Consider the following 26,799-nt stretch of genomic DNA (forward strand, 5'->3'; position numbering starts at 1 on the left):
GCTTGGTGACAGTGCTGTCGCAGAGCTTGGGCTCTTGTCCCGGAGGCGCCAGGTCAGGTGGGGCCCCTGGCCCTCGGGGGCGGGCGGTCCCTCCCGGGGATGTGGGGGGTTCCGGGGGGCCAGCGCGAGGACGTCTCTAGGACCCGGCGGCGGCCGGCCGCTGTCCCCGGGCCGCGCGAGTGAGCATGTGCAGAGCCCGGCGCCCGCTCGCCCGCTGCCCGCCCGCCGCCCGCCGCCCGCCGCCCGCCGGCACCCGCCGCCCGCTCCTGCGTCCGCCTGCTCCGCGGCCGCAGCCCAGCTCAGCGCGGACGCCCTCCGCCCGGGAATCGGGTGGCTCCCTGGCTCGGGCGCGTCGGGGGACCGGCCCGCGGGCGAGCGGGGCGTGCGGGGCGTGCGGGCACCTCGGCTCTGGGCACTGCGGGGCTGCGGGCTCCGCGTCCCGGGGAGGCGGGCGCGTGGACGGCGTGTGGGCGCCCGGCGGGCCGTGATCTCGGGTGAGTCCTGTCCTGCCAGCCGGGACCCCGGCTCGGGCGCGGGAGGCTTTTCCCTCGCGGCGGCAAACAAGTTTGTGCAACGCGACCGGGCGCGCGATGGGGCTGCGCCTGCCCCGTTTGGGGGGCGTGCTCGCTGGGGGCTCCCTTCTCGGGACTGGGGCAGGGGAGAATGTTGGGAGGGGTCGGAATATTGGGGAAGGGATGGGGGGGCCCGGCGAGGCAGTTTCAGAAACTGTCCCTCTCCCGAATTCGGAGCAGATGCCCATCTTCGCGGATCCCGGCGGAGGGAGGGAGCGAAGGCCGGATTTGGGGTGCTGGTGCCCTCCTGGGAGGAGACTTGCACCCCGAAGCGGCTGCCTCCTTCAGAGACCCAGGCGGGCCTCCGGTCAGCGGAGGGTGTTTTTCTGTCACTTGGTGAACTTAAACAGAAGCTTAGAGAGAAGCCAGACGCCTTTATTTGGCCCCCAAATTGCTCCAAGTGAAGGAAGCTTTGCGTCTTCCTAGTGCGGATGGAGACTCCAGACCCGAGCTGGCTGAAGGCGTTTTTCTTTGGAGAGGCGAAGATGCCCTGGATCCCTAGCCTCAGGTTACCTCTTCCCATGCTTGTGATGCAGAGCATCTGTGCCTCTGCTGGTGCCTGCTCTGAGCAGGCTTGCTCCTGCTCCTGGAGGTAGTGACAGCGAGAGGGACCTCTGTCTTCTGCTGAGCCCGGGGACAGCCAGATGTGCGCAGAATCCAGCTGCTGCCCACACTTCTCTTTCCCTTACTTTTCTAATCACATTGGATATCACTAGCCCGGGTACTCTGAGCAGCGTGTGTAGTGGACTGGAGCACCCGTGTCCCCCGATTTGGAAGCCCTGGAGATGGGATCATGGCTTTTCTCCTCTGAATTGGTTGTCCAGTGAGCTGGCTAGGAAGTGAGGACAGATGAGGAGGAAAGGAGGGGAAAATGGGCTCCAGCCCTCTCTGCAGCAGCCCCCACATAATGAGTGCAGGTCCTGGAGAATGGAGGGTGAGGGCCCCTTCTGTGCGCCCTTTATATTAGCTTGACTCTCAGACTCCCCAGTACAAAGCATCTCTGAGGGGTCCTAGAGCCCAGGGGCTGAGTGAGGGGAGCAGCTGTGTTAGTCTGGAGCAGGTGTGTTGGTCTCCTGAGCACACCAAGCTTGCCAGACAGAGGAGCAGGTGAGCTGAGCCTGGCACTCCTCTTCCTCAGGAGAGACCCTGCTGCCCCTCACCTGTGGCTGTCTGTTTGTTTCCAAAGCACCTCTGGGAGATTGCTCTGTTCAGAGGGCATTCGAGCCCTCAAAGCTTTGTCCTATGTCCCTCTCTACATGTTCAGCTGGACCTGATGAGAGCCCTGCATTAGTCAGAAGGCCAGATCTCTGGCCCTTCTCTGCTGTAGCATAGCCGCACAGAATTGTGTGTTTGATTCACTAGAAGGTCAGCTGCCAATGTCCTAAGCTGCAGCCAGACCAGTTAGACAGAGCACTGATGAGTGAGTCTAGGCTGCTTCCCTGGAGAGTGAGTAGAAGAGGCTACAGTGTGAGGCTTCTTAGAATAGTGTCTGATTTTTAAGGGCCTCTCAAAAAAGGATGTATCTCATCCCTGCCTACTGCCAGCTTTTAGGCACTCCCTATCTGGTGAGCCTGGGTGAAACCAGGTCCCCTGACTCTGCCTTTACATCTGTTCCTAGGACAAGGACAAGGCAGCTTTGGGACAGCACAGTTCTGAGCCCTTCTGTAAAATAATCATATTCACCTTCATGTCAGAGCTGTGCTGGAGGCAGATTTTGCTCCTGTGGGGAGTAAGTGCCAAAGTTTGGCCTTTGACTTCCTTCTTAGCTTTGAGCTCTTGTTCTCACATCACTTCTCCCCTTGTCACAGCGTTAGTAATCACCATGCTGACATTTCTCCTGAAAAATTTCCAAATTATTAGAAGTATCTGGAGAATGAGGTTTCTGGGGGAACTCTGTTTCCAGTGTGGATGTGAGGTGTGGACCTAGTATGGGCTGAATTGATTTTGCATGGTCTTCAACGCCATGCACCTGTTGGTATCTACTAAGGCTGTTCCCTTACACTTTGTCTCTCATTCCCTTCTGTTGGAAACCTTAGAGGGTATGTCTTGGCATGAGGGTGGTCAGAGGTACCTGTGGTATCTTGGGCCCCCTCCTGAGCTTGTACTCCCCCCTTTTAGGTTACAGACATAGAGTTAGAGAAAGGAAGGATGTTTGTGAGTTAAGCTTTCACTTGCCCTGGTGTATTCACATCACTCATTGAGGTTAGACGTAAAAGAACAAAAGAATAAAATAGGTTCTATAAAAAGAGGCCACAGATACTCCAGAAGAGTTGTGATGGACTGACTGTTCAAAGGGTCTTCTCTCTCCATAGTAGGCTCATTGCCTACCTAGCTGGCCCAGAGAAAACACTTGAAGGCTGAGTGAGATAATAGCTGTTATAGAAACATAGAATTAAAAAAAATCTTGCGTCAGTCTGGCAATAGCTGTCTATGTGGTCAGGTTAATTGGTCCTCTCTGTGTCCAGTTCTACATCTCATAACGGTGCTGGAAATGATTAGTTTCTTTAGATTATGGGAAGGTCATGCATGAGACCATGCATACACTTGATCTGGTTATTCAGTACCATGTCTCTAACCTGATAGATAGGGATGTTTTCCTATGAATGTGAACTCCAGTGGTAGGTTTTATTGGGAGAATCCCCCGTCCCTTAGTGTCAAATGTCATTTTTTACTATATTGTGCTTTATGACTTTCCTTGTTAACATTTCTCACTTGTCAACCTCTTAAGTTCTGAAGTTGCAAAGATCAGAAAACAGGCTTCTTCAAAGCAGGGACCTTGCCTTATTGCATTTCCCAAACCTGATCCCATCCTTAGGCCTAGCAATTTTATGCTTAATGAGTTTGTGCTCACTTTCTTGAACTGTATGACCCAGATACATGGGACCTAGATGAGGCCAGCATGGTCCTGAGCACTGGAAGGTAGTAAGTGAGCAGAGAGATTTGGAGGAGGAGAGTAGGGTGATGTCTGCCTTATGCAATACTCCAAAATGAGCAGAGGTTGTGACTGTGCCTACAAGGAGATAATGGACAAGGAAGTGAAATAGGCATAATAAGAGAGAGCCTTGGTGCCAGAACATGTCACCCAGGTACACTTCCTCGGCCTGCCAGCTTTGTTGTGTAGCCTTGGGGAATGGCTCTGCCCTAGAGGCCAGGAAGGCTTTATGGAGATGGTTTTGTTGGAGTGTAGCCTTGATGATCAGTGGGTGAAACGAGGCATCTGTGACCAGCAGAAGAGCATGGCAAGAGGCATTACATGGCAGCCCAGTCTGGAAGGAGTAGCTTACTAAAAGAAAGAGAGAGACAACTAAAAGGACTTAAATGCCTGCTGAAGTTCTTGGCTCTGAGCTCTGGGGAGCCACTGCAAGTGGCAGGATCATTAGGAAAAACTTTGAGGCTGTTGAAGGGGTCTGCCTCTCCTGGAAGTGGGGTGTGTCCCCTGAGTCCTAGCTGAAGAGAGCAGAGCTGGGGTTAAGAAAGTAGTTGTGAGAGCTCATTCAAATGTGGAAGATCCCTGATGTGGCTTTGCCGATTTGGCTGTGCTCAGCCTTCTCTGTGGCTGAGATCTAGGCTGTAAGACACAAGACTGTGTTTTGGGCTCCTGGCACTATAAGTGTCCCATGTTTGTCTGGGAAGCAGTATGTTGGGCCATATACTTTTGTTTTCAGGGTTCCTGCCTCAGTGAGCATGCTGCTTCCCATTCCAAAAAGGCCATAGCCTTTCCTCTGGTGGCTTTAGGCTGAGGTGCTTTTTAGAAATGTTTGAAGACATTCTTCCCATCCTTTCTTCTATGGTCAGGGGCAGAAGGAGGAGTCAGTTCTATAAAAAGGACTGCCTCTCCTTTCCCATCCCACTACTCACTCTCACCCACTCAGTCCTTGAACCCCCAACCCAGCTGAGAGGATGACCCCTGCCATCTGCCTAATCATGCTTCTTTTTACTTCATGCTCAGCAGCTGTTTTCCATGGGACCCAGATGGCAACAGTCAGAAACATAGGCTAGGATTTGCTGAGTCTTCCTTGTGTGAGGCTCCTAAAACCACCACAGCCCCTCTGTCCTGCTCTGTCTCCTGTGAGGGGCCAGTATCTGATGAGGTTTGGGCTCTCCCCCACTCCAGGCTCAAAGCAGATCAGCAGGAGTATGTCTTTCCCACCCTTAGGCTCCAGTCTCAGCTTTAGAGTCTCATTGTTCCTTTGAAGCTCTTTGAATAGCCTTAAATGGGAGGTGAGGTTTGCAGTAAACCTCTGGGGGAGTGGACTTACCCCAGAGATGAGGACCTGATGGGAGGACCAGTTTAGCCACCACATGCAGCCCCATTTCCAGCCAGGAGATGTAGCTTAGCATGTTTGCAGAAAGGTGCTGACAGAGGCAAACAAAACTCCTTTTAAGAATAAACTGCCTTGCTTGAAGCAGGAGAAGCAGGAAACTCTATGGATACAGAGTGGGCCCTGGTGCAGGTGGCTGGGCCTGCACATGGCTTTGATTGCCGGGGGGGGGGGGGGGGCTGGAGGGGGGCACCGTCACCCAGCTGTGCCTTCCAGACCATGACTCTCAAAGAAGAGATGGACCTTCAGTGTCTGCCTGGTGGGGAGGATAGAACCAGTGAGCTGGTGCAGGTAAAACACAGGCCAGTCTAGGTGCCATTGAAAACTAAAATACTCGAGTTGCTTAGTATGGGGTTTGTCTGAAACAAGAAAAGGGCTTTCCCCGGGAAGTGGGGGTGCAAATTGCTGAACAGGCCCCTCAAACCTTCCTTCACCATTGTCACCTTTTGGCCTCTTTTCAGTCATACCCCAACTTGGAGGTTACAAATTTCTTTTCCTGACCCCATCCCCAGTCAATCTGATTTATGCTGGTTTAATAGGTGAGGAAGCAGTGGTCAGCACCAAATGGCTTTGCTTTGATCTTTGTTCTGGCTTCCTTGCAGTGGACATAGTAGACAGGGTCCTGCAGACATGGCTTGATGCTCCCAGGTGCTGCTGTTTCTGCTGTCAAGTGACTCATGGCTTAGCTGTGAGCCCTCATGCTGCAGCTAGATCAGAGCCAAGCCCTTCTAGGCTCAGTCACTAAGAGACAGTCCCTGTCTCTGCCCTGCAGCTGTGTGCTGCGATCTGCTGTGTTGTAACAATTCAGGCGCAAACTGCCCTGTGGGGGCTGTCTGTCTTGAGAGGAGAGGCCAGGCACTCTCTTGAGAGGAGAGAGTGGGAGACAACTGGAAAGTGTAACATTGGCCTATGTGAAGTGGTGGTCTGGGCAGGAGGAAAAGTTCTGAACTCTAGCCCACGGCAGATGTTCTGAGCTAGAAATCCACTTTATAATTTAAAGTATTTGGAGTCCCAATCACCTTGATAGGAGTCCTGGTTCCTAGAATTCCACCCACTTCTCCATGTTGGGGAGACCCCTCTTGAAGAAGAAGGTCTGAATTGGAAGGACTTGAGGGAATTGAGGTTGGTAAATGGAGTGCTGATAGAATAGCTCTGAAGACTCCCCATCCTTCTTATACTGCGTGTTCTGATCTTGCTTAAAATGTATATTGTTGGGTTAGTGATCCTACCCTAATCAATAATTGTGCCCCACCCAATATGTTGTAAGTCAGCCCTTGATTGGGCTGGAAGGTCATGGGATGGAGGATGCGTTCTTTCTCCTCCAGCTTGGACCACTCGCCTGCCACCCTGTTCAGCTGGCGGGTCTGAGGGTTCAGGATAATGGCGGGTAGAAAACTCACAGTCTGTCAAGCTTCAGGAGATATCAGCTTTATTCAGTGGATAAGGCTGAAGAATCAGTCCCAGAATGACCCCCAGCCTTCCTCAGACCCTTGCTTTTATACACAAGAAGCAGGTACCACCCTAGGGTGGGAGCAGAATACCAAGTAAGGAATAATCCAATATACTGTCACCAGGTCACACCCTACGGTGGGGCACAATCATTGGTTAGGGTAGGACCAGTAACTCAACAGTATATGGGAGACACATCACATCTTTCTATCAACATTCTGCACTGTTAATCGATTGCCTGCCTTTTGCTCCATCTCTTTCAAATCTTTCCACAACAGGAGTCCTTCCTTTTCCCCCTTTCGTTTTAGTACCATCATATTTTTTTTTCAGATAGGTACAGGTGAGCAGACTGAGCAGATCTGGAAATCCCTTTATAGAATCCCAGCACTAAAAGAAATTCTAACACCTAAAGCTCAAAACCCTCGTTATTTCTATGTGCCAGAAAGGCCCCAGCTGACCTCCTGAGTGCTTGTGCATGGCTCCATCTCTTCTACTATTCAGGCTATGCTTCCACAGCCCTGGATAAGTGGAATTTGAGATAGTCACTTCCTCAAGAAGCAGGGTTTTGATAATAGGACTCAGTCATCAACTTATCTCTTTCATTTAAAGAAATGTATTCAGAGACTATGACTGTGGGGCATGGCCTCACGATGGGGCTGGACTTAGGTCAATGAACAGGCTATGGCCTCTAGCCTTGAGAGAATCATAACCCATCATGAGTGATGGAGAATTTAAATCATATTGCAATGGAGAGTTAGGGATCAGTGTGAGCTGTAATGGGTCAGAGAGACTTACACATTCTCTGGACCAAGGAAAGCTTGGGGAAGGTAGTATCTAGGCTAAATTTTGGTGGATAGATGGAGATTTGTGAGCTAAAAGGGGAGAAAAATAAATGTGAAAGCATTCTGTGCAAGCGTGTGTGTGTGTGTGTGTGTGTGTGTGTGTGTGTGTAACTAAGCTGGTAAAGGGGAGAAAAATAAATGTGAAAGCATTCTGTGCAAGATTGTGTGTGTGTGTGTGTTTGTGTGTGTGTGTAACTAAGAGCTGAAGGAAAGACAAGGTTAGATTATCAAGAGAAGCATGGTAAGGCACTTGGAGTTTATCCCCAAAGCCTTGGAGAGTTTTTAAAAGAGGTTTTAAGTTGAGGAATACCATGATCAGATTTGTGCGTTAGTAAGATTGCCCCAGCAATCTGGTGGCAGATGGATTGGAGGGGCCAAAGCTGAAGGCCAAGAGATCAGTCAGGATTTGTTAGGATTTTTCTCTGTGGTTTTTCAAATCTGTCAAAACTGGCTGGGATGGCTTGCATGCACCAGCTTACGGAACACTCCTATAGCTCTGGAGACCTGTCTGAGATGACTTCCTGACTCAGTTTAATTCCCTCTTCATTTGCTGAGTCTCCAAGCTGCCACTCCCAGCTGGCCTTATGCACCTGCCCACCTGCCATCTCCAAATGCTGCCCTGTGGAGCTCTTAGAACCTGGCATCTCTTCATATTGAGTCAGAGAGGGTCAGGCTTCTTGGGCCCCTCTGGATCTTTGCCCCTACAGGCGCCAGGCCACAAAAGCCAAAACATTGTCTTTCCCCTCACACCCACTGCTGTCCGGTGCACAGAGCAGCCATTGAGGAGCAGTGCAGCCTGGCGAGAGTCCCGGGCACATTAGTTACAGGCAGTGGCTTAATCACACTCCCAAGAGTCTTTCTTCTTGGGACAAGCCTGCATTGTCCTAAGGGCCTTCCTCACCCAACAGTGTGGCTTGAGCCAGCCCCAGGTGACTCTGCCAACCCGACAGTAAATTTCAGAGGCGCCACCAGTGAGAACTCATGCCCAGTGTAGGCGCTGAGTCCTAGAAATGTAGGCACCCTGCATATCTGCTCGAAAGAACTCTGTGCTTTGGGTTTTCCACATTAAGTGCCCCATTGCTTCCCATCATTAATAACCCAGGTGCCGTGTGACTCTTTGGATCCTGTCTATATGTTCTGGAAGCTGGGAAGGGCAATGCCAGCTGTCTTCTCTCCCCTGTCTTTTCCTGTATTAAAACCCACCAGGCTTCAGAAATACCTGCTACATATTATGCCCTGGCCCAGATGCTCACGTACATGGTGATATGTTATCTCAAACTGGGCCTCATTCAGAACTCTGTGTGCTGGTGGTTCTAAACCTCAGTTCTTCTGTTTTCTTGTTATGTGACTCTGAGAAGATGACTTTGCTCCCACTAGCCTATGTTTCATCATCTGTGAAATGGGGGTACTTTACTGGATTGATGTGAGGATTTTTTATTATTGTTATTTTACTTTTTTTAAAATTGTGTTATGATTACATAATAGCATTGATGTCAAAGATTTTACACTTTGGAAATTTTGTTATTCTAGTTTAGGTAAAGTGGTTTCAATAACCTTCATATTTTTGGCTATGGCACCCCACCTCCAAAGTGCCTAGGCCCCTGTCACTCCAAGTGGGAGCATTAAGTGAGCATTGCACAGTTTATTTGAATGGCTAGCATGGAATCAGGAATCCATACACAGCTGCTGATTCCCCTAGACATAATTGTTATCAGCAAAACGCGGTGATATTTCCATTTTATAAATGAGGGAGCTGAGACCCAGCCAGACTAAGTAATGCAACTAATGTCACACACCTGACTCTGTCCAGGGTCCTGCCACCCAGCTAGTGCCCTTTAGCCCAGGAAATAGGAGCCCTAACCCTGGAATAAAGTTCTGAAGAGTGGCCTCTCCTTTTGCCTCTAAAGTGCTTTTCTCACTGTGTTTTTCCAGACTTCTGGGCCAGGAGACTCATCAGTCAAGCTCAGCGATGGCGAAGTTTATTGATACTTGGGTAGAAGCTGCAACTGCTGGGTCTGGTGGCCAGAGATAAGTGATGGTGCTATTGGAGCACCAGCTGGAAACAGGGCAGGACTGGGAACTCCTGGAGAGCACTGTCAGTGCTCATCATCATGCGGGGATGATGCCTCCAGAGGCCCAGGCCTCCCTCCCGCCTGGGTGCTAGGAGCCATCCCTAGGCTCCCACCAGGAGCTCTGCCACCCAAGGGCATGGCCAAACCTTTCTTCCGACTCCAGAAGTTTCTTCGCCGCACGCAGTTCCTGCTCTTCTTCCTCACAGCTGCCTACTTGATGACTGGCAGCCTGCTGCTACTGCAGCGGGCCCGTGTGGCCCTCCCGCAGGGCCCTCGGGCAGCTGGTCCCTTGCCCGCCTTACCTGTAGCCGCCATGGCACTGGGCGTGGGCCTGTTGGACAGCAGAACCCTACATGACTCTCGTGTCAGCCCAGAGCTGCTACTTGGTGTGGACGTGCTGCGGAGCCCTTTGGCCCGGCACCAGCCTGGACCCCGCTGGCTCCGGAGTCGAAACTCAGAGCTGCGCCAGTTGCGGCGCCGTTGGTTTCATCATTTTATAGGTGATCCCCAGGCGCCCTCTGCCCTGGGCCCAGAGGCTCCTCAGCCAGCTGCCAGCAGCCGAGGTAGGTACTCCTGATGGTGAGTTACTCAGTATGTCCTGGGCTAAGTGACCTGACTGAGCCTGAGGTTGAGCCCCCAGGATGTACTGTAGCTGGTGTTGGGTGGTGACTGGCTCAGCCACAGTGTCTCAGTATTCCTGTCACCACCCTTATTGGCCTTGTACTGTACAATAGTTGCAGGGGATCTGCTGTCTCAGGGTTACTCATTTGGCACGTATGGTTAGAGTGCAGCAATCAGTGACAAGATGGACAAAACATGGTGAGAGCCATACCTAGGGCCTAAGGGGTCAGGATGAATATGAATGCTGGTGTAGGAATTTTGCTTTGTTCTGAGGATGATGGAAAGCTCCAGAGAACTCAAACTGTTCTTGCTTTAGAGCAGCATTTTCAAAAGAGGGCCATATGACACAGATTATTCTAAGTGGTTTAAAAAAAATCACATTAATGGAACCAAAGCGAGACTAAAGAGGTCAATCAGTAGGACAGGGGTCTGCAGCAGGGAAACTAAGTTGGGAGAGGACCATGATCAGGAAAAGCTGAGAAACACTGCCTTAGAGGATGATTGATTATTCAGTAGAATGTAGCTTGGAAGGCAATGAAAAAAAATCTTGTTTGCAGGGTAGAAAGTTTCTTTCCAAAACCTTCAAGCTCAAAGCCCTTTCAATGTGATTCCTCAGCCAGACTTCCATGGTAAAAAAAATGGGGGGAACATGGGAAACTGACTTTATAGCTCCTTACACACAGGCCTGGTTTCTATTAATCTTTCTCAATCACACTGACAGATTGGATCTCGATACAGATTATAAACACCAGGAGCTTACTTAGACTAAAGTGTAAATGACTCTCAAAACGCTATGTGGTTTCCTTGAGAAGTCATGAAAAGAGAACAGAGTTTTAAAACATACCAGGGATTCCTCTCTGGTATTTCCACTTATTGGCTCTACAACTTTAGGGAAATGAAATGATTTCTCTCTTAGTATCTTTACCCATCCCACAGTTACTGAGAGTCCATATAGCTACTCATCATATATACTTGAGGCACTCATCCTGGTGGCAGAATGAGAGAGGCACCCAAATGACTGCTGCCCAACACAACCTGGCACAACAGACATATGCACAGAGTTGTGGGATCATCAGAGTGTCCAAGCTGTGGACCCCATGTATAGAGTATGTATGTCCCAAATGACTAGTGAGCAACCTTTCTTTATTAGTCATCTCAGGACTTGTGGAAGTGTGGGAATGGTGTCATGCCTGTGGTAAGACTAACAGGGCTGCTGGGTACCAGGATCAGTGTGAGGACCCTGGCACTCTGATTTCCTGCCCTAGCAATACCATTAGCTCTCATTGCCTACCAAATGAAGAGTTAATGCCAGGGATCATAAGAGCAGGAGGCTGCAATGTAGAGTATTAGGGTGCTGCCTAGACAGTGTACCCAATATTTTAGGTTAGACCTCTCCATGATATAGGGAAGATGTGTACCCTGGCAGAGGATGTGAGGTTCCATGGCTGAAGACAACTAGAGAAAGAAGGAAGACAGGACACTGGCCTTAAAATCCTCTGGGACCTTCACTGGGTAACCAGCTCCCTGAACCCTGATGGCTGGAGAGGCCTTACTGTGGAGAGAAGCCCACAAACTGGCCCTTGGACTGGCTCTCGGAACAGCTGCCGGGGTTGCAGACAAGACGGCATCTCTTTGAGGCCCCGGGCAGTCCGCCATTCTCCTGAAAGGGGATCCTGCAAGCCGCGGAAGCTGCAGGAGGCACCATCAATCACCCGGCATTTCATTATACCTTGGACAACATCCATAATGGAATAAAATGTCAGTGAGTTTACTAGGGGAAAAATAGTAACTTCTCCATAGCCAGTTTGTTTTTTATTGATAGTAATTTCCAAAGACATTCCAATATCTCCAAAGCCATCGTTAATAGCCTCACGGCATGTCCATTTTGATGTGCAAATGAACAGATGCGGAGTCACAGACAATAATGCATTGCCTCCATTTCAGCCCAAAGTAATAAATTCGCTTCGGAGCACATCCCACTGTATCCCTCGGAAGTCCTTTCTTTTCTATACATACTTGCCTCTGTCAGAGAGTTAGAAAAGCCAATATTTTGGCTTATTGGTGTTTTCTTTGGGGGAGGAGGTAAAAAAAATACAGACTCATCTCAGTCTCTCAAAGAAGATGCCCCTGTATCCCTGGCCTTTACTGACTAAAAGGAGCTGAACTAGCACAGCGAACCCCTCAATGAGTCACCCCACCCAACCTCTTTCAGTAACTAGTTAGCTTCTGGTGTTTCAAAGAGCCAAACCCACTGCTCAAAACCATTTCTTTCCCTCTTGTATTATTGTGTTAATTATTTAGCTAATATTTACGGATTCATCATCACTCTAGGTCCCAGGTTAGAGTGGAAAATCAGAATAATAATTGCTGTTACTTGTTCAGCATCTGCTATGTGCCAAGCTTCATTTCATATAGATGTACATCTGCTGTCTCACTTCATTTCATCTTCAAATAGCATTATGCTACAAGGGGTATGATCACTATCTTAATGATGAAATACTTGATTTTTATAGAAGTAAAGTCCCTAAAAATGTTTATTATTAAGAATGCTATATGCTTTAGTACTGAACACTTACCCCATGCCTTGTGTTGATTCTCTCAGGAGATTCTCATCACACCTTCTGAATTGCAAAAGGTTATCTGCCCATTTCACAGAGGGAGAAGCTGAGAGTTAGAGACGAAAGCTGCATTGATTGCCATATAGCCTCTAAATTAATCTTTTCCCAATTACCATCACCACCACCCCACCCAAGCTCCCCAGAATGTGTTCATGTCAGGCCCTACCTTCCAGAATCTAGAAACCAGACAATTTTTGAACCTTTTGGTTAATTTTTCCATCAGCCATGATAAATATTTAACAACCCCCGAGCTTGTGTTTTTAAGTGTTTAATTGAAAGCTATAACAGAATTTCTTCTTCGTAGGATGACAGAAATTTCTGCAATACGGCTTTCTTTTATTAAGTAGATAGACTGGGGAGAACATGTAGTCTCACTGACCAGGATGAGTGAAAGCTTTTGGAGCTGAAACTTCAGGTCTCATCTGTCTTGACCCTGGGGAGAATGGGTTAAGGAAAGAGGAGAGGAGGGCACAGGAGGTTGAAATATGAGGCTTAGAGGGCTGCTGAATGGCAGAAGGCCTCAGTGGACGGGGCCGGGCGGTGGCGCTGGAGGTAAGGTGCCTGCCTTGCCTGCGCTAGCCTAGGACGGACCGAGGTTCGATCCCCCGGCGTCCCATATGGTCCCCCAAGAAGCCAGGAGCAACTTCTGAGCGCATAGCCAGGAGTAACCCCTGAGCCTCACAGGGTGCGGCCCAAAAACCAAAAAAAAAAAGAAGGCCTCAGTGGAAAGGTGTTGTCCTGTCAATCAAGGAATATTTGTTGGTAGGCATATGAAGAAAAATACAGACCTTGAAAAGGTCATGACCGAAAAGGTTTTTTAGCAGAGGATGGTGATCATGGCTTGATATCAGACCCTGTTATCTCTAGGCTGTAATTGCTCGGACTTTTGTCCCTTTCTGGTATGCCCCAGAGCCTAGCCTCCTGCCTCTTGGTCCATGTTCTCTGTATCAATTTCCCAAACATGGGTTCTGGGTTTTGTACACTGAAGTAGCCACAGAATCACTCCATCCCTGTACATGGGCTTTTTCTTCCTACTAGTGTATTATCCTAACAGTTTTAGAGCCTCACACTGTCATAAACCAATAGGGGTTTGTGTTAACATTGGTTAGTCCCAGGGGTAGAGGTGGAGGTCACAGCATGGGAACAAATGGCCTCTGCTCTTGGTGAGCCTTAAATTTTGTAGCAGAGATAAGATACACAGCTAGAAAGATTGTTCATACTACTAATGACATAAATGGAGTGTTGATGAGCTTTTCAAATACAAAGTAAAAGATTCCAGAAAAAGAGGTCAAAGGGTTGAGTCCTGAGGAATGTGAGTTGCCAAAGACATTTAAGAGGTTCAGGCACAGGCCCACATATGGTAGAATGAAGTCTACGGGATGAGCATTTATCTATTTGCAGTTATAGAAACTGAGGCATGAGATCTACTAAGTAATTTATCTAAGTTAGACTGGATGTTACTTTTTACCACAAAACTATATATAAGTGAGAAGACTATTGGGAGGTCTTGAGATTTTCTTCCCAGAGTCCCCCAAATGTTTGGAGATTATGATATTTTGCTTGAGTGCCATTTTAGGCACTTCCAGGAATGTGTGGGACATTTTTGCTATGGTGCATTGGACCTCCTTGGTCATAAGCCTCTGCCATGACCAGGTAAGATTGAGATCACCTTGGTCAGGTAGGGCTGAGATGCTGTCTTCTCACTGTAGGACCCAAGAGAAGATATTTATAAACTCCCACAAGTAGTTGCTCCAAGACTCTGTGTTGCATGTGTCCTTTTTCATGATGCTCTAGTATCCCTCGTGCCTTTTCTGGGGAGTCCCTGCTTCCCTTTGGGTGACCAGGCAGGGTTCTCTTATTCTCCTAACAGTTTATAAATATGTAAGTAGGCCAGTAGGGCCACTGTCATGTACACTGTGCCCCTTCCAGGGGTGTTTCAGAAAAGCCTGGGCAGGAAGGGCAGATCCCACAAAGATCAGCACAAAGATCCCACAAAGATCCTCCCTCCCTTCTGGGGAGGATAGATTGTTTTTCTTGGAACTAGTTTGTAGCACTCTTTGTAGCATATTCTCTATATTAGCCAAGATCAGACTTTTTTTTTTATCGGGGGATAAAGAAACTTGGAAGTGGTGCTCAGGGCTTACTTTTTTTTTTTTTTGGTTTTTGGGTCACACCCAGCAGCACTCAGAGGTTACTCCTGGCTCTATGCTCAGAAATCACTCCTGGCAGGTTCAGGTGACTGTGTGGGATGCCAGGATTCGAACCACCAACCTTCTGCATACAAGGCAAATGCCTTACCTCCATGCTGTTTCTCCGGCCCAGGGCTTACTCTTAACTCTATACTCAGGGATCATTTCTGGCAGGCTCAGGATCATAAGTGTGCCAGGGAATGAAGCCAGCTGGGCATGTGTAAGGCAAGATCCTTACCTGCTGGACTATCTGTTGCCCCCAGGCTTCTTTTTTGTTTGTTTGGTTTTGGTTTTTGGCCCAGACCTGGCAGCTCTCAGAGGTTACTCCTGGCTCTATGCTCAGAAATTACTTCTGGCAGGCTCGAGAGACCATATTGGATGATGGGGATCTAACTCCAGTCAGCAGTGCAAGGCAAATGCCCTACTCAGTGTGTTATTGCTCCAACCCATCCCCAGACATTTTATAACTGACTTTTTCCCACTGGATCACAAAGAGATGATGAACCTACCAATCAGGACATCTGGAAGCATGGAGCTTTCCAAGCAGCAATATGTGGTTAATGGGGACTCTAGCCAGTTCATTCCACCACAGGCTGAGACCAGGTTCCTGGGTGGTCAGTGTACCATTAACTAAGAGAAATGGCAAGATAGGAACAAGGTGGAAGTGCCTATAGTGCAGGCAGTCAGACCATAGTTTAATTCTGGGCTTCTGAGAGATGCCCTGGATGATTAGGACTGAGATCAATTTGGCAATGTAGGACTGAAATCAGCTTGCCCAGATAGGACTGATATAGCATTGTCATGTCTTTGTGTGTGCTCAGTATTGGCCTGTCCTTGCCTCAAAATGTCCACTTCCTCCTCTGCAGGCACCTATGTTGGATGCTTCAGTGATGATGGCCAGGAGAGGACCCTGAAGGGGACTGTATTTTATGACCTAAGAAAAATGACCATCTCTCACTGTCAGGATGCCTGTGCAGAACGGTAAGTCTGTGTGTGGGAGGTGAGTGGCTTGACTCTCCTGGAATTAGGCTGGGATATAGTCCAGGCTGAGGCCTTTCTGCCTTGTGGCTGTTCATGGGCAGTAAGTGCCCATCGACCAGATGCCATTTATCTAGAGAGTTTAGTAATGAGATGGCACAGAGGTGGGGAAGGACATAGATCCAGACATAGATCAGGAGTCAGGGTTCTGGGCCAGGTCTGCTAGGGCCTTACCCTGTGACTTCAATATATCCTTTTCCAGGCCCTCTAAATTTATTTAGATTTAAAACACAGGGATTAAGACTGGATTTCTCTGAGAGGCCCAGTTTGTTTGGAAAAGTTTATTTCTTGCTTGGATTATCACGGAATTGCCTAGGCCACCCAGTCTTCACCAATGCCAGTCACATGACAGTGCTGACTACTTGCACACTCAGTTCGCTCTGAGAATTGTGAGTGTGGGGGTAAGGCAGCTGGCACTGAGTCAGCACTTGCTTCTCCAGAGACTGGTGGATGGTGACCCTATGTGGGGTTATATGACTGTATGTGTGGGTCCTAACAAATTTAGCAGCAGTAAAATGTTTCTGATCATGTGATAGCTACAAATTAATTCAAGAACAGCAATATACTGAACCTGGGATATCACCAACAGCGCATATTTGGGTTAAAGCTTTCTAGCAAAAGGGGTCATAAGTAAACAATGTTGAAAGTCCCCTACTCTGAGCTTCCCCTTAATTTTCCTCACATTTGTGCCATCGAAATTCTTACCACCTCTGCATGGTAGCAACGGAAAGCCCCGGTTTCCCAGATAGAGACACAATGCCAGGGACCCTGCTTAGATGTACTTTCCAGTTTCCTTTAACCTGTAACTGAGACTGATCCATTTCTCTTCTTCCTTCTAACACTTGAGTAACCTTGACCACTGAGTGGTCAGGCAAAGACAAGAAGATGCTTGTGTTTGAGATCCAGACTGGGTTTTTACCTGTGGGACCATGAAGAAGGGAGTTTGAGAGCTCTCTTTCCCTCCATCACACACAACTGGTGTGATCAGAACTAGTGCAATAGTACAGTAGGTAGGGCATTTGCCTTGCACGTGGCCAACCCAGGTTCAATCTCTGACATCCTATCTAATGCCTCAAGCACCACCAGGAGTGATTCCTTAGTGCAGGGAAAGGAGTGACCACTGAATATCACCAGGTGTGGGCCACAAACAAAACCCCCAAACCTGATATGATCCCTATTGATGGGGCTTGAATATCCCTTGACTTGTGGCAGCAGCACAGAAGGTCAGTGCTGACATGTTCATGTTCACAGCAGGACTACTGGTGAATATGGGGGCATGCAGTCAGAGTGTGGGGAAGTGGGTGTTGCCTGGGAGGGGAGAAGCCTGTTACTAATCATTGGGAGTTTAAGTTGTCTATGATGAGCAAGTTTGTACTGTAGAAACTGATAGCTAGTATAGGCTAGGTTTCCCTATTCTCAGCCTAGGATTGCTTCACACCCTCCATCAATATATTTTAAAAACTCTTTTATTTGGGGTCCATACCTATCTGTGTTCAGGGTTTCTTCCTGGATCTGTCAGGGATCACTACTGGTGGTGATCAGAAGACTGTATAGTGATTGAACTTGTGCAAGGCAAGTATTTTAACCCCTGTATTATGTCTCTGGTTCCTATCTTCACTCTTTATCAGACCACCTTAAGACTGGCCTGAGGAAATGATGGGAAGACTGTGCCTAATACTAACCAGATGACACTTACAGCTATTACCCCTTACCCAGACTTCATTAGCTTCAGTTCTGACTCTTGCCCTGGCCCAGGGACCTACTGCCAACTCATAATATAGACCTTATTGCTGTTAGGACTCTGGCTGTAGCTTTAGATCATGATCAGAACTCAGACCAGGCCTCCCATCTCCAATCCTTGCAGGTCCTACATCTATGCTGGCTTGGAGGCTGGTGCAGAGTGCTATTGTGGGAATCGACTCCCTGTGCTGAGCGTCGGGCCACAGGAGTGCAACCATGAGTGCAAAGGGGAGAAGGGCTTTGTGTGTGGGGGAGTTGGCCGGCTCTCTGTATACAGAGTGGAGGAGCTGCAACCAAGTTCCAGGAAGAGTAAGTGTCCCAGCCTCACCGGGAACTCTAACTGCCCCCTGCTCTCTGAACCCTGCCCTTTTTCCAAACTACATGGGGCATGACCTGGGCCTATCCATCCTCTTGCTTTCACTGTACATGGCATGACAGTCGAACGGGCTGAGGGTTTGCTGCAGATAGCTTGAGTTCCTAACTTTAACACACCTCTCCTCATCCATGCCGGAGAGAAAGCCTGATCAGAAGACCTGGAGCCTGGCTTGTGTATCAGATATGCAGTGTGGCCTTAGGCAGTTTACTACACTTCTCTGGGCTCCAGTCTATTTTACCAGGTGTAGGGACAGACTTAGATTTTTAGCAAGAGGCAGGTCAGATCCTCTGAAAGCTTCCTGGAGATAAAACTAGCACTGCTTATAAAAGTGAACCCACACTATGTTCAGCAGAGATGAACTAACAGGGTAGTAAGGAAACTCCAGAAAGGAAAAGGAACTGAGATTATGACAGGGAGCTTAGACAGGGTGTGTGGGACTCTGGGTCTCTACAGAGTGAAGTTACTGGCCTATTGACACTCAGGCCTGACTGTTGGTTTCCAAGGAGGACAATAAGGGAGATTTGGGACCCAGCAGGAAAGATTATTACATTGAAACCTTTGAGCATAAAGTAACATTCAACTTCACAGAAGTATAAACCACCAGGTATATTAGATGTTTAAAGAAATAGCACTTTTAGGGAGCAAGGAAATAGGAAGAAACTGTGTCTGATTAGATCTGAATTTGGAGTGGGAAGGGAAAAAAAGACATTTGTAGGTTTCACCTAAAAATTATGTTGCAGTCCTGCATGCGTATGAGTTCTGAGGTTCAAATTTATGCTGTCCTCCTGGTCCTGAAAGCTCTAACATAAAACTTGGCTCTAGGCCATCTGGAGTTCCAGGCAGAAGCAAATGCAAAATCTCTCTTGAGGGCTGTGCCATCAACCCAGGTGTAGAGTTGCCATAAATAAATTCTTGTTGAGGATGAGCTTACAATTCAAAATTACAGAACTTGGGAGGAAATCATCCTCGGGAACAGGGGAGTCAAGTTGATGCAGCCGAGAGCAAGATTGAACCCCCAAGATTCCAACTGAAGTTGAAAGTACAACTTCAAGAGCCCAGCTGTGTTTGTATGAAACTCAGGTTTGTTCTGATGAGGCCCAGATCTACTTGATCGAACTCTAATTGGGTCCTTTATTGAATGTTCTTACATACATTGACACTTGGAGGGGCTGTTCTTTTCATAATTGGGAGTACCTGAGAGAAAGCAGAGCAGAGGGACTCCTCCTATTACCACAAGCAAATGTGAAATAACCAGATTCCCTGAGGGGCACTTCTACCTTGGCCAATGTCCATATAACAGAGCTCCAGAAGAGATGATGGATTAGTTCAAGAACAGAGCAGGGCTCAGCAAAAGAGATAAGTCAGAAGATAAGGCCACAGAGAAGTGACTGAGTGACAACTGCTAGCAAAACACAAGTTTGCTAAACAGTATAGAAGCTAAGGAATGAGAACATGGATGAACTTAAAGGCCAAACCTGAGCACCATGTATGGGATAGAGTAAGATGAAGAGAGAGACCCAGGACTCAGACCCAGACAGCTGGGACTGCTTACACACTAGGGTATGTAGTTGTAGGAAAGGAATGGATATCTTGACAAAATACTGGTTAGCTTATGAATTCACTGAGAACATTTCCTCCACAAATTCTCATTGTAACTACTTGATTTCAGGCTCTCTGCTGGAACAAGTTTCCATTGGGCGTGGATGAGCTTGTGCTGCCATCTGGGCCACCAGCTGGGTCTACTGGTGACCAGAGTGTTCCATGCTGGCTTCTTGGGCCTTTGATTTTGCTGGGCTCAATTGACAACAGCACAACCTAACTTATCATTTCTTAAGCATCAGGCCTGTATATGGACTCTAGGCTACAATGCCAGCTCCTCCTGTCTATTCCACCCTTGATTCTTACTAATCATTATTTTGATTCAGGCAGTCCATGTACTAGGGGACAGACAATTCAGTCATCCATGCCAGATTCAGATCTACAGGTAGCTGGGCCTAATTTCATGATAATAAAATGGTACAAGAGCTAGTATATTGGGCAGGCTGGGGGTGCCCTGTGCACTGATTTTTGCCTGCTTCTCTCTCGCAATCAGATAGGGTCCCTGTCAACCATAGGTAATGACCTCCAAGGTAACTTGGAGGTAAAGACCAAGTTACCTGACTGAAGGGAGGACTGACATTACACAAGACCTTGGACAAAGCTCACCATCCACCTATCCTCCCCAGTCAGCATCAGCAGTAGGGCCAGAGAGTTCATTAGAGGCTCCCCAAGGGGACTCTTGCAATCAGAAACCCTAGGACTATCTTCTGGGAAGCCAGTAAGATACCCATAGAACAGTTTGTACTCAATGGTAGTCATTGAGACACCATTAGTGACCTCCAGATAATGCTGCCACTGCTGGAAGCTCCTGTTTCTTACTTAGCCCTCACATTTAGTTCATTCATTCACTCAGCACTTATTAGGTATCTGCTGTGTGTTAGGGCCAGGGATGCTGCAGGAAGCTCAAAGTGATCCAAGTGTAGCCTTTCAGAAACTGTTTACTTCCTGTGACCTAGAATAGGAAGGCTACCAGTCAGTCACCTTACCTACTGCCCCTCATTCCACCTACTCACCCTTCCATCCCCAAAGTCCCAGATGCAGGCTGAGGCTCACAGCCCATCACTATAGATTTTTGTGGATGTCTGAGACCTAGTCATAGCAGGCAGAAAGGAGTTCTGGGACCATGCACCTGACATCACTTAAGGCCCTTATACCAAAAGCCAGAGCAGGGGGTGGTTGTGAGAGCATATCCCCAAAAGGGACTGGTCTGAAGGTATGTTCTCCTCCCCTTAGAATAGGATATTCAGCAGAAAGGAAATAGAAAATGACCATGTCCACTACATGCCAATCAGGATACCAGGCATGCTGATACCAGCAGGTGTCAGGTCTCTGAGTGTGGCCGCTTGCCCCACATCCACTGATTTCTTTCTCTCTGCCCAAAAAGTTACATGCTCTGGCCTCTAGACCTATGGATACTATGGTCAGTCAAGAGAGACTTCCAGACCCTGGCTGGCTTTTCAACTTTTTATAGGGAACTTGCTCTAGATGGTGTGATTCTGGATAACAGGAGGGTTTCTGTTATTGGCCAAGACAGATGACAGAGATTGTTGAGAGAGAAAGAGCTGCAGAAGAACATGATCTAAGAGTCAGGGTCCTATCCAGAGAAATTCTGGGACAAAAGATAGCAGTTGGTGCTGGAACGTTCCAGAAGGTTTGTTCAGCACCAAGGAAGTAGGGAGCTGGACTTTTCCACCATAAGGTATGTAGGAGACTTGGCAGGCAGCTCCCTTTGAAACATTGGCTTACGGAGCATTCCTAGAATATGGGTAGGAGTTCAAGATTAAAAGAAAGCTAAGCCATAGAGTAACTTGGTGGTGCAGGGAGAGAGAGAAAGTGCCAGGATTTCACGTTTCCAAATCTACTTTTCAATTAATTCCTGTGCTAGGAGATCATAGAAGTGTCCAGGATACCACCCATTACAGTATTAAAGAATCCAAGTTTTAAAGAATATGGCACAATAACACTATTCAGTTTTGTTGAAGAAAGGAGGGACAGGTGGATAGACATTATCCCCAAGGATCTTGGGAGACTGGAGACCTAAAGTCAACTGAATCAAGCTGACAGAAATGCTGGGTGGCCAAGGCTGTGGAACTCACTTTCCCTGGGGAGCTTATAGAGAACGTGATCCCTCTAGACCTGGCCATCCTCTCTGTTTGAGATCAGCACTTCCTGCATATATTTGCACCTGTCTCATGATCTATAGCCTCTATTCCCCTTTAATGGACCCACCCTCTGACTCATACCCACCATCATGGGCACCATTTCTAAGAAACCCATTTTCTTCCCCTTAGGGAGGACCTTCACATACCGTGGCTGCTTCCGACTGCCAGAGAATGCCACACACACCTTCCCTGACTCTCTGGTGCAGTCCAATGTCACCGTGGAGACATGCTCCAGGTTTTGTTCCCATAAAGTAAGACCAGCCTTTATCTCTCAATGCTGTGTGGTATGTGTGCATGGTATTATCCAGGGAAGGGTCTTATACCCAGGTTGAGCTATGGAGGTGCATGCTGGGAGTGGAGTAGATGCTGAGAAAAAACAAGCAGGCAGCAGAGGATGATACTGCAGACATCACACAGGGTGTTAGGAGGGAGCCGGTTGCTAAGGCCAGTGATCTAAGGCAGGGTGGGGCATTGTCAGCGAAGGTTGGAAAGCTGAAAGGATCATGTTGTTACCCATATGAGCTCTTGGCACAGTATCAGATGTTAAATTTCTTGGTTTGGGAGCAGAAAGATGCTGGCTCAGAACTTGGAGGAAGAACTAATGAATTTCCTGTGACTTGTGCTGATGGTGGTGGGCCATGAATCTGATATTTGCGGGGACTGTCATTACTTTTGGTTCAAGCTGGGCTGAGTGGACTGTCATTGTGTAAGGTCAGCCAAGCCCCCAAGGCCACTGTCATTTTATACATATTAACCTTAGGGTGGAATAAAGTAGTAAAACCTTGGATGGCAGGATACAGAAAGGAGAGGGGATATGGTGAAGAAGAGTCAGTTGACTGCTCAAAGGACTGGATTTTAGCATTCTCCAGGTTGGGCCACACACTGTGAAATAGTGTTAGGTGGCAATAGACAGGGATCATGGGCTATTCCATACGTGGTGGGGTTCAGTAGCTTTTATGAGGCTCCGAAACATGGCAGTGTAGAGGCAAGCTGAGAGAGGGAGAAAGAGGATTGCCCACAGCATGTGTTCCCCTTATTCTTATATTCCATACCAATGCTGAGTATTTTTCTCAGCAATTGCATGTGTTCACACAATCAATCTACATAACAGCCCTTCAGTTTAGGTGCTGTTGTTTACATTTACATTTTGCAGGCAAGGAAACTGAAGTTCAGAGAGAATTTGAGTAATCTCCCCCTTGGCCCATAGCCAGTTAAGTGGGAAACCAGGAGTCCAGTTGAGAGTAGCAAAATTACTTAATGGTAGTTAAAAGTGTGCAGGAGGAGGTGAGCTTTCGTGAAAGCACTGTGGTAAGACATAGAGAAAACCACATTCCTCCCTCTACAGTATTATCCACTACTCTGGGAACTGTCCCTCTTCCCTGGAGGCATGGAGGAACCAGCAACCAGATTCACTTACCTCATGATCACATACAAGCTTAGACACTTGCATTTCTGAAATTATTCCTAAGGGCATCTGGGTGTCAGGGCTCACACCAGAAATTGCAGGCACTAGAGCTGGAAATTCTGTCCCTGCATCACCCTGTCTAGAGCAGATTTGAGGGTAAAGCCTGCAAGGACCTTGCCCAGTTACTGTTTCCACTGGAATGTGATGGGAAGCCAGCTACTCTGAGGACTTCCTCCCTCATAGTTCAGAGCAGTTTTCTGGAGAAATCCATCTGGAGTGTGAGGAACTGGACTATCCCAGAGCAGACTATAGCTCAGCTTCCTCTTCTTGTATGCTGACTGCATCCTGCCGGGGTTTCCTGCTCATATGTGCTGCCACCACCCCCCCAGCTCTACGTAGGTAGGGGAGCCGTTTTCTCCTGCCCCCTTGTAAGAAAAAAATATAATGAAGAGATGGGTATTGGACATTGTATGACTGAAACTCTATCATAAACAACTGTGTACCTGTTTCTAATGGTTATTCAATTAAAATTTTTATTTCAAAAATGGTTTTTGTTTGTTTGTTTTGGGTCACACCTCGCTGCATCAGGGATTACTCCTGGCTTTGTGCCAGTAATCCCTCCAGACAGGCTCGGGGGATCATATGGGATGCTGGGATTCAAACCACTGTCAGTCCTGGATCGGCTGCATGTAAGTCAAACCTTACTGCTGCGCTATCACTCCAGCCCTTGAAAAAAAAAAACATTTTTGACAGGCAGGGAAGACTGGCAGTGCCCAGATTTCACACAATGCCTGTGCTTTTCCTACCTGAAGCTTGGTGTGGCTTGGGAGGAAGGCTTTTCTTCTGGAGACTGAGGGAGAGAGGGACAAAACAGATGAGAAGAAGCAGGAACAGAGGGAATAAGTGGCACCCAACCTTGTGCCCTTAACATTTTTAGGGATCTTAAGTAGGTAATCAGCACACAGGAGCATGATTAAAAGACCTAAAGGTTGCAAAGGAGATATTCTCTCATCACCATCTCTTCTTCCAACTTCCCTCCACTTTGCCTGTGTTCTTTGCCCTGATTATCTGTTAGTCTACAGAAAGTAATTGTCCCTCCTCCGTTGATCCTCACCAGTCCATATTCATTTGACCAATTCCCTGCTGGCAAGCATTTATTTGTTCAAAGTCTCTGCTTTTACAAACACAAACTCCACAAGAGATGACAGTCTTTACAGGTGGGGATGAGATTCTGCAGGTAAAATTCCTTGGATTTTACCTTACTGAATACCTTTATCATTGTGGTCAAGTGGTCAACTTTACAATGGGGATATTGTTATTCCACTCCCACTACTAGTGTCAGAGGGGCACAAGACACCCCAATAACCCCTTTTTTATTTGTGGGGGGTAGGGATTACTCCCAGAAGCCTCCAGTAGATGTTCTTATGTTCTGGGAGCATCTCTTCTTGGGCAGCCCATGAGGGGGATGTAATAATTTAAACTTGAAGACTTAAAACACTTCAACTCCTACTTACAGTCTTTTTCCATATGTATGGCACAAATCCAGATTGCTACAATTCCACATTGGAGCATGTGCCAATAGATACCTATAAACCCTTGATAGCTTACGCCATTTTTTTCACCTTGTACATGTCCCTTGGCAACATGTTTCAAGGACAAGTTACTTGCTCAGCTCTGACTTTTGCTGCTATGAATTGTTCAGGTGGGAGCCACATTGAAAGGGCATCTACAGTTCTTAGAAGTGGATTCTGCTCTCAGCACACACATGCTCTGGGTTTTGGGCTGAAGCTTATCTTCCCCGGCCTTCCTTATATTGTTAAATGGGCCAGGGAGCTTAAGTGGGTGCTTCCTGGAGCTCCATTGTTTAGATCCACATAGTCATACAGCTGTGAAAAACAGACATCATTTCCAGCTTTTAAGTGGAAGGTGGGTCACGGCAGGACAGACTAAGTGGGATGTGACTGAATATAAACACTGACACCTAGGACAGACTCTAGCATGTCCAGCAATGGGAGAAGCCCAGCTTCCATTCCTGAGTTCAAGCTCCTTGCTGGTAGAAGAACTGATCAGGTAATTGTCACTCAGAAGAGTATGATCAGTGCCCAATGCTGGGTCTGAGAGAGAGGCTCAGAAGGAAGATTTAGCTCTTGGGATGATGATGATGATGGGCAGATGATGTGGGCAGATAGGTGTGAGCAGCACATCACAGAAAAGGGCAAGTACTTAGCTGGGAGGAGGTGGTGGGAAAGTATCCTTTTTCCAGCAGGAAGGCTGCAGAGTATGGTGTGAAAGTGTGGTGATGAATTGTAAAGGGTCTTCAATACCATCTTCCAAATACAGACTTTTGTGGGTGTGTTTGAGGGAACTGCTGATTGTATGGTGGGTGACAGGCTGTTCTTGTGAGCATTTGAAGGGAGGTGTTCCTGTGGATCTTTTTGAGAGGCAGCAGCTCCCAGAGTCACCCTCAGAGGTAATACCCAGAAGCTGGCCTGTGACTTAGTTCTGATGGTTCCAGTAGAGCAAAGTTAACACCCCAGATGACCTCATCTTAGTCAAGCTACCACCTAGCTTTCTACAGAGGGAAGTTGCATTCCTGGCTGGCCTCTTCCTTACACTGTTCTAGTGAGCATGACTGCATCCCCCACTTTCTGAACCTTCAAGGGTCAACTCTCAGCTCAGGGGCAAGACAGGGACTTCCCTCCAGAACAGGTTTCTCTGTCTGGCAACTGATATCAAACCTAGGGTCTGTGGAATTTTAATTCTGGGTTGGCCTGTGCTGCGGAGAGTACCTGGCAGCTTCATCAGCCTCTCACCATTACATACCAATAAGGCCTCCCCTGTTATCAACTAGCCTATTTGCAAGCCCAGGTGGAAGCTTACCTCAGCCAGGGACCAACAATTTACAGAAATGACCTCCAACTTCCTCTTCTGGGCTTGTTGGGTGTGAGTGAAGCTTGGAATATCTGGCCATGTTTCTTTGTTCTGAAGTGCCAAGCACTTTCTCTCTAGACAGACCCATGGCACCAGAGTGGCGGGTCACCCCAGGAATATCTCTTATTTTCCCAATTAGGCTGAGAAATAAGCCCAAATGTCCTGTGTTGCAAAAATGGCTATGTCATGCCAGGGCCATGCAGTGGACTATAATGCAGCCATTGAAAATGTTTTCAAAGACTTTCATGATGAGAAATGTTCTCTGCAGTGTTAAATGGGGCAGAACTAAATCCGGGGTTGGGGATATGGGCTTAATTAAGACTGTCTGGGCAGTAGAGATGGGATAGCAGGTGCAGGGACTGAAGCTTGGAAGCGGGGAGGGAGGAGAAAGCATGCTTGTGGCTCCCCCATTTCAAGCACCTTCTGAGGATTACTCCTATTTTTTATGTTGTTAGTTACAATGGATTTGGGGAGCTCCAAGAGTGTATATTTAGAGAAGAAGAACATTTGGGGTAATATCAGCATCTTAATGAACTGATTTTGTGCCAGCAAGAGGGACTTGACCAATGTAATGTGTTTTTAAATACAGTAAAATGATCTTGTCTCATTTTCTGCGATCAGGGGGAAGATGGAAGAAAAACTGCTCATTTGCAGCACTCGAGATGTTATCACCTCCTTCATTTGGAGGGAAAGTGAGAATGAGCAGAGGGGGTGCTTAGATATGTGCATTGCTACCAGTTCAGATCAGGGGTAATTAATTTTGATATTTGTGTGCAAGCAGATAGACTGTGGGAGTGTCATCCCTGTGGTGGGGCTGACGAGTGAAATCTAACACCATCTGCAAATAGATTCCTGAGGTGAGC

At 47.7% G+C, this 26,799-nt stretch overlaps 1 protein-coding gene across 1 annotated transcript in view; it reads left to right on the forward strand.

Annotated features, from left to right (window-relative positions):
- The first annotated feature begins 364 nt into the window (after nucleotides 1-364).
- The window catches only part of WSCD1 (WSC domain containing 1), a 41,394-nt gene continuing 14,959 nt past the window's right edge, over nucleotides 365-26,799 (forward strand). The window contains exons 1-5 of the mRNA XM_049782370.1: nucleotides 365-494; nucleotides 9,118-9,820; nucleotides 15,552-15,666; nucleotides 17,588-17,772; nucleotides 21,730-21,851. Of these exons, the coding sequence (XP_049638327.1) occupies nucleotides 9,394-9,820; nucleotides 15,552-15,666; nucleotides 17,588-17,772; nucleotides 21,730-21,851 (849 nt within the window). The 5' untranslated portion in view covers nucleotides 365-494; nucleotides 9,118-9,393. The remainder of the gene's footprint in view (nucleotides 495-9,117; nucleotides 9,821-15,551; nucleotides 15,667-17,587; nucleotides 17,773-21,729; nucleotides 21,852-26,799) is intronic.

This window comes from Suncus etruscus, chromosome 1 (genome assembly GCF_024139225.1).
Source record: "Suncus etruscus isolate mSunEtr1 chromosome 1, mSunEtr1.pri.cur, whole genome shotgun sequence".
NCBI classification, from domain to species: Eukaryota; Metazoa; Chordata; class Mammalia; order Eulipotyphla; family Soricidae; genus Suncus; species Suncus etruscus.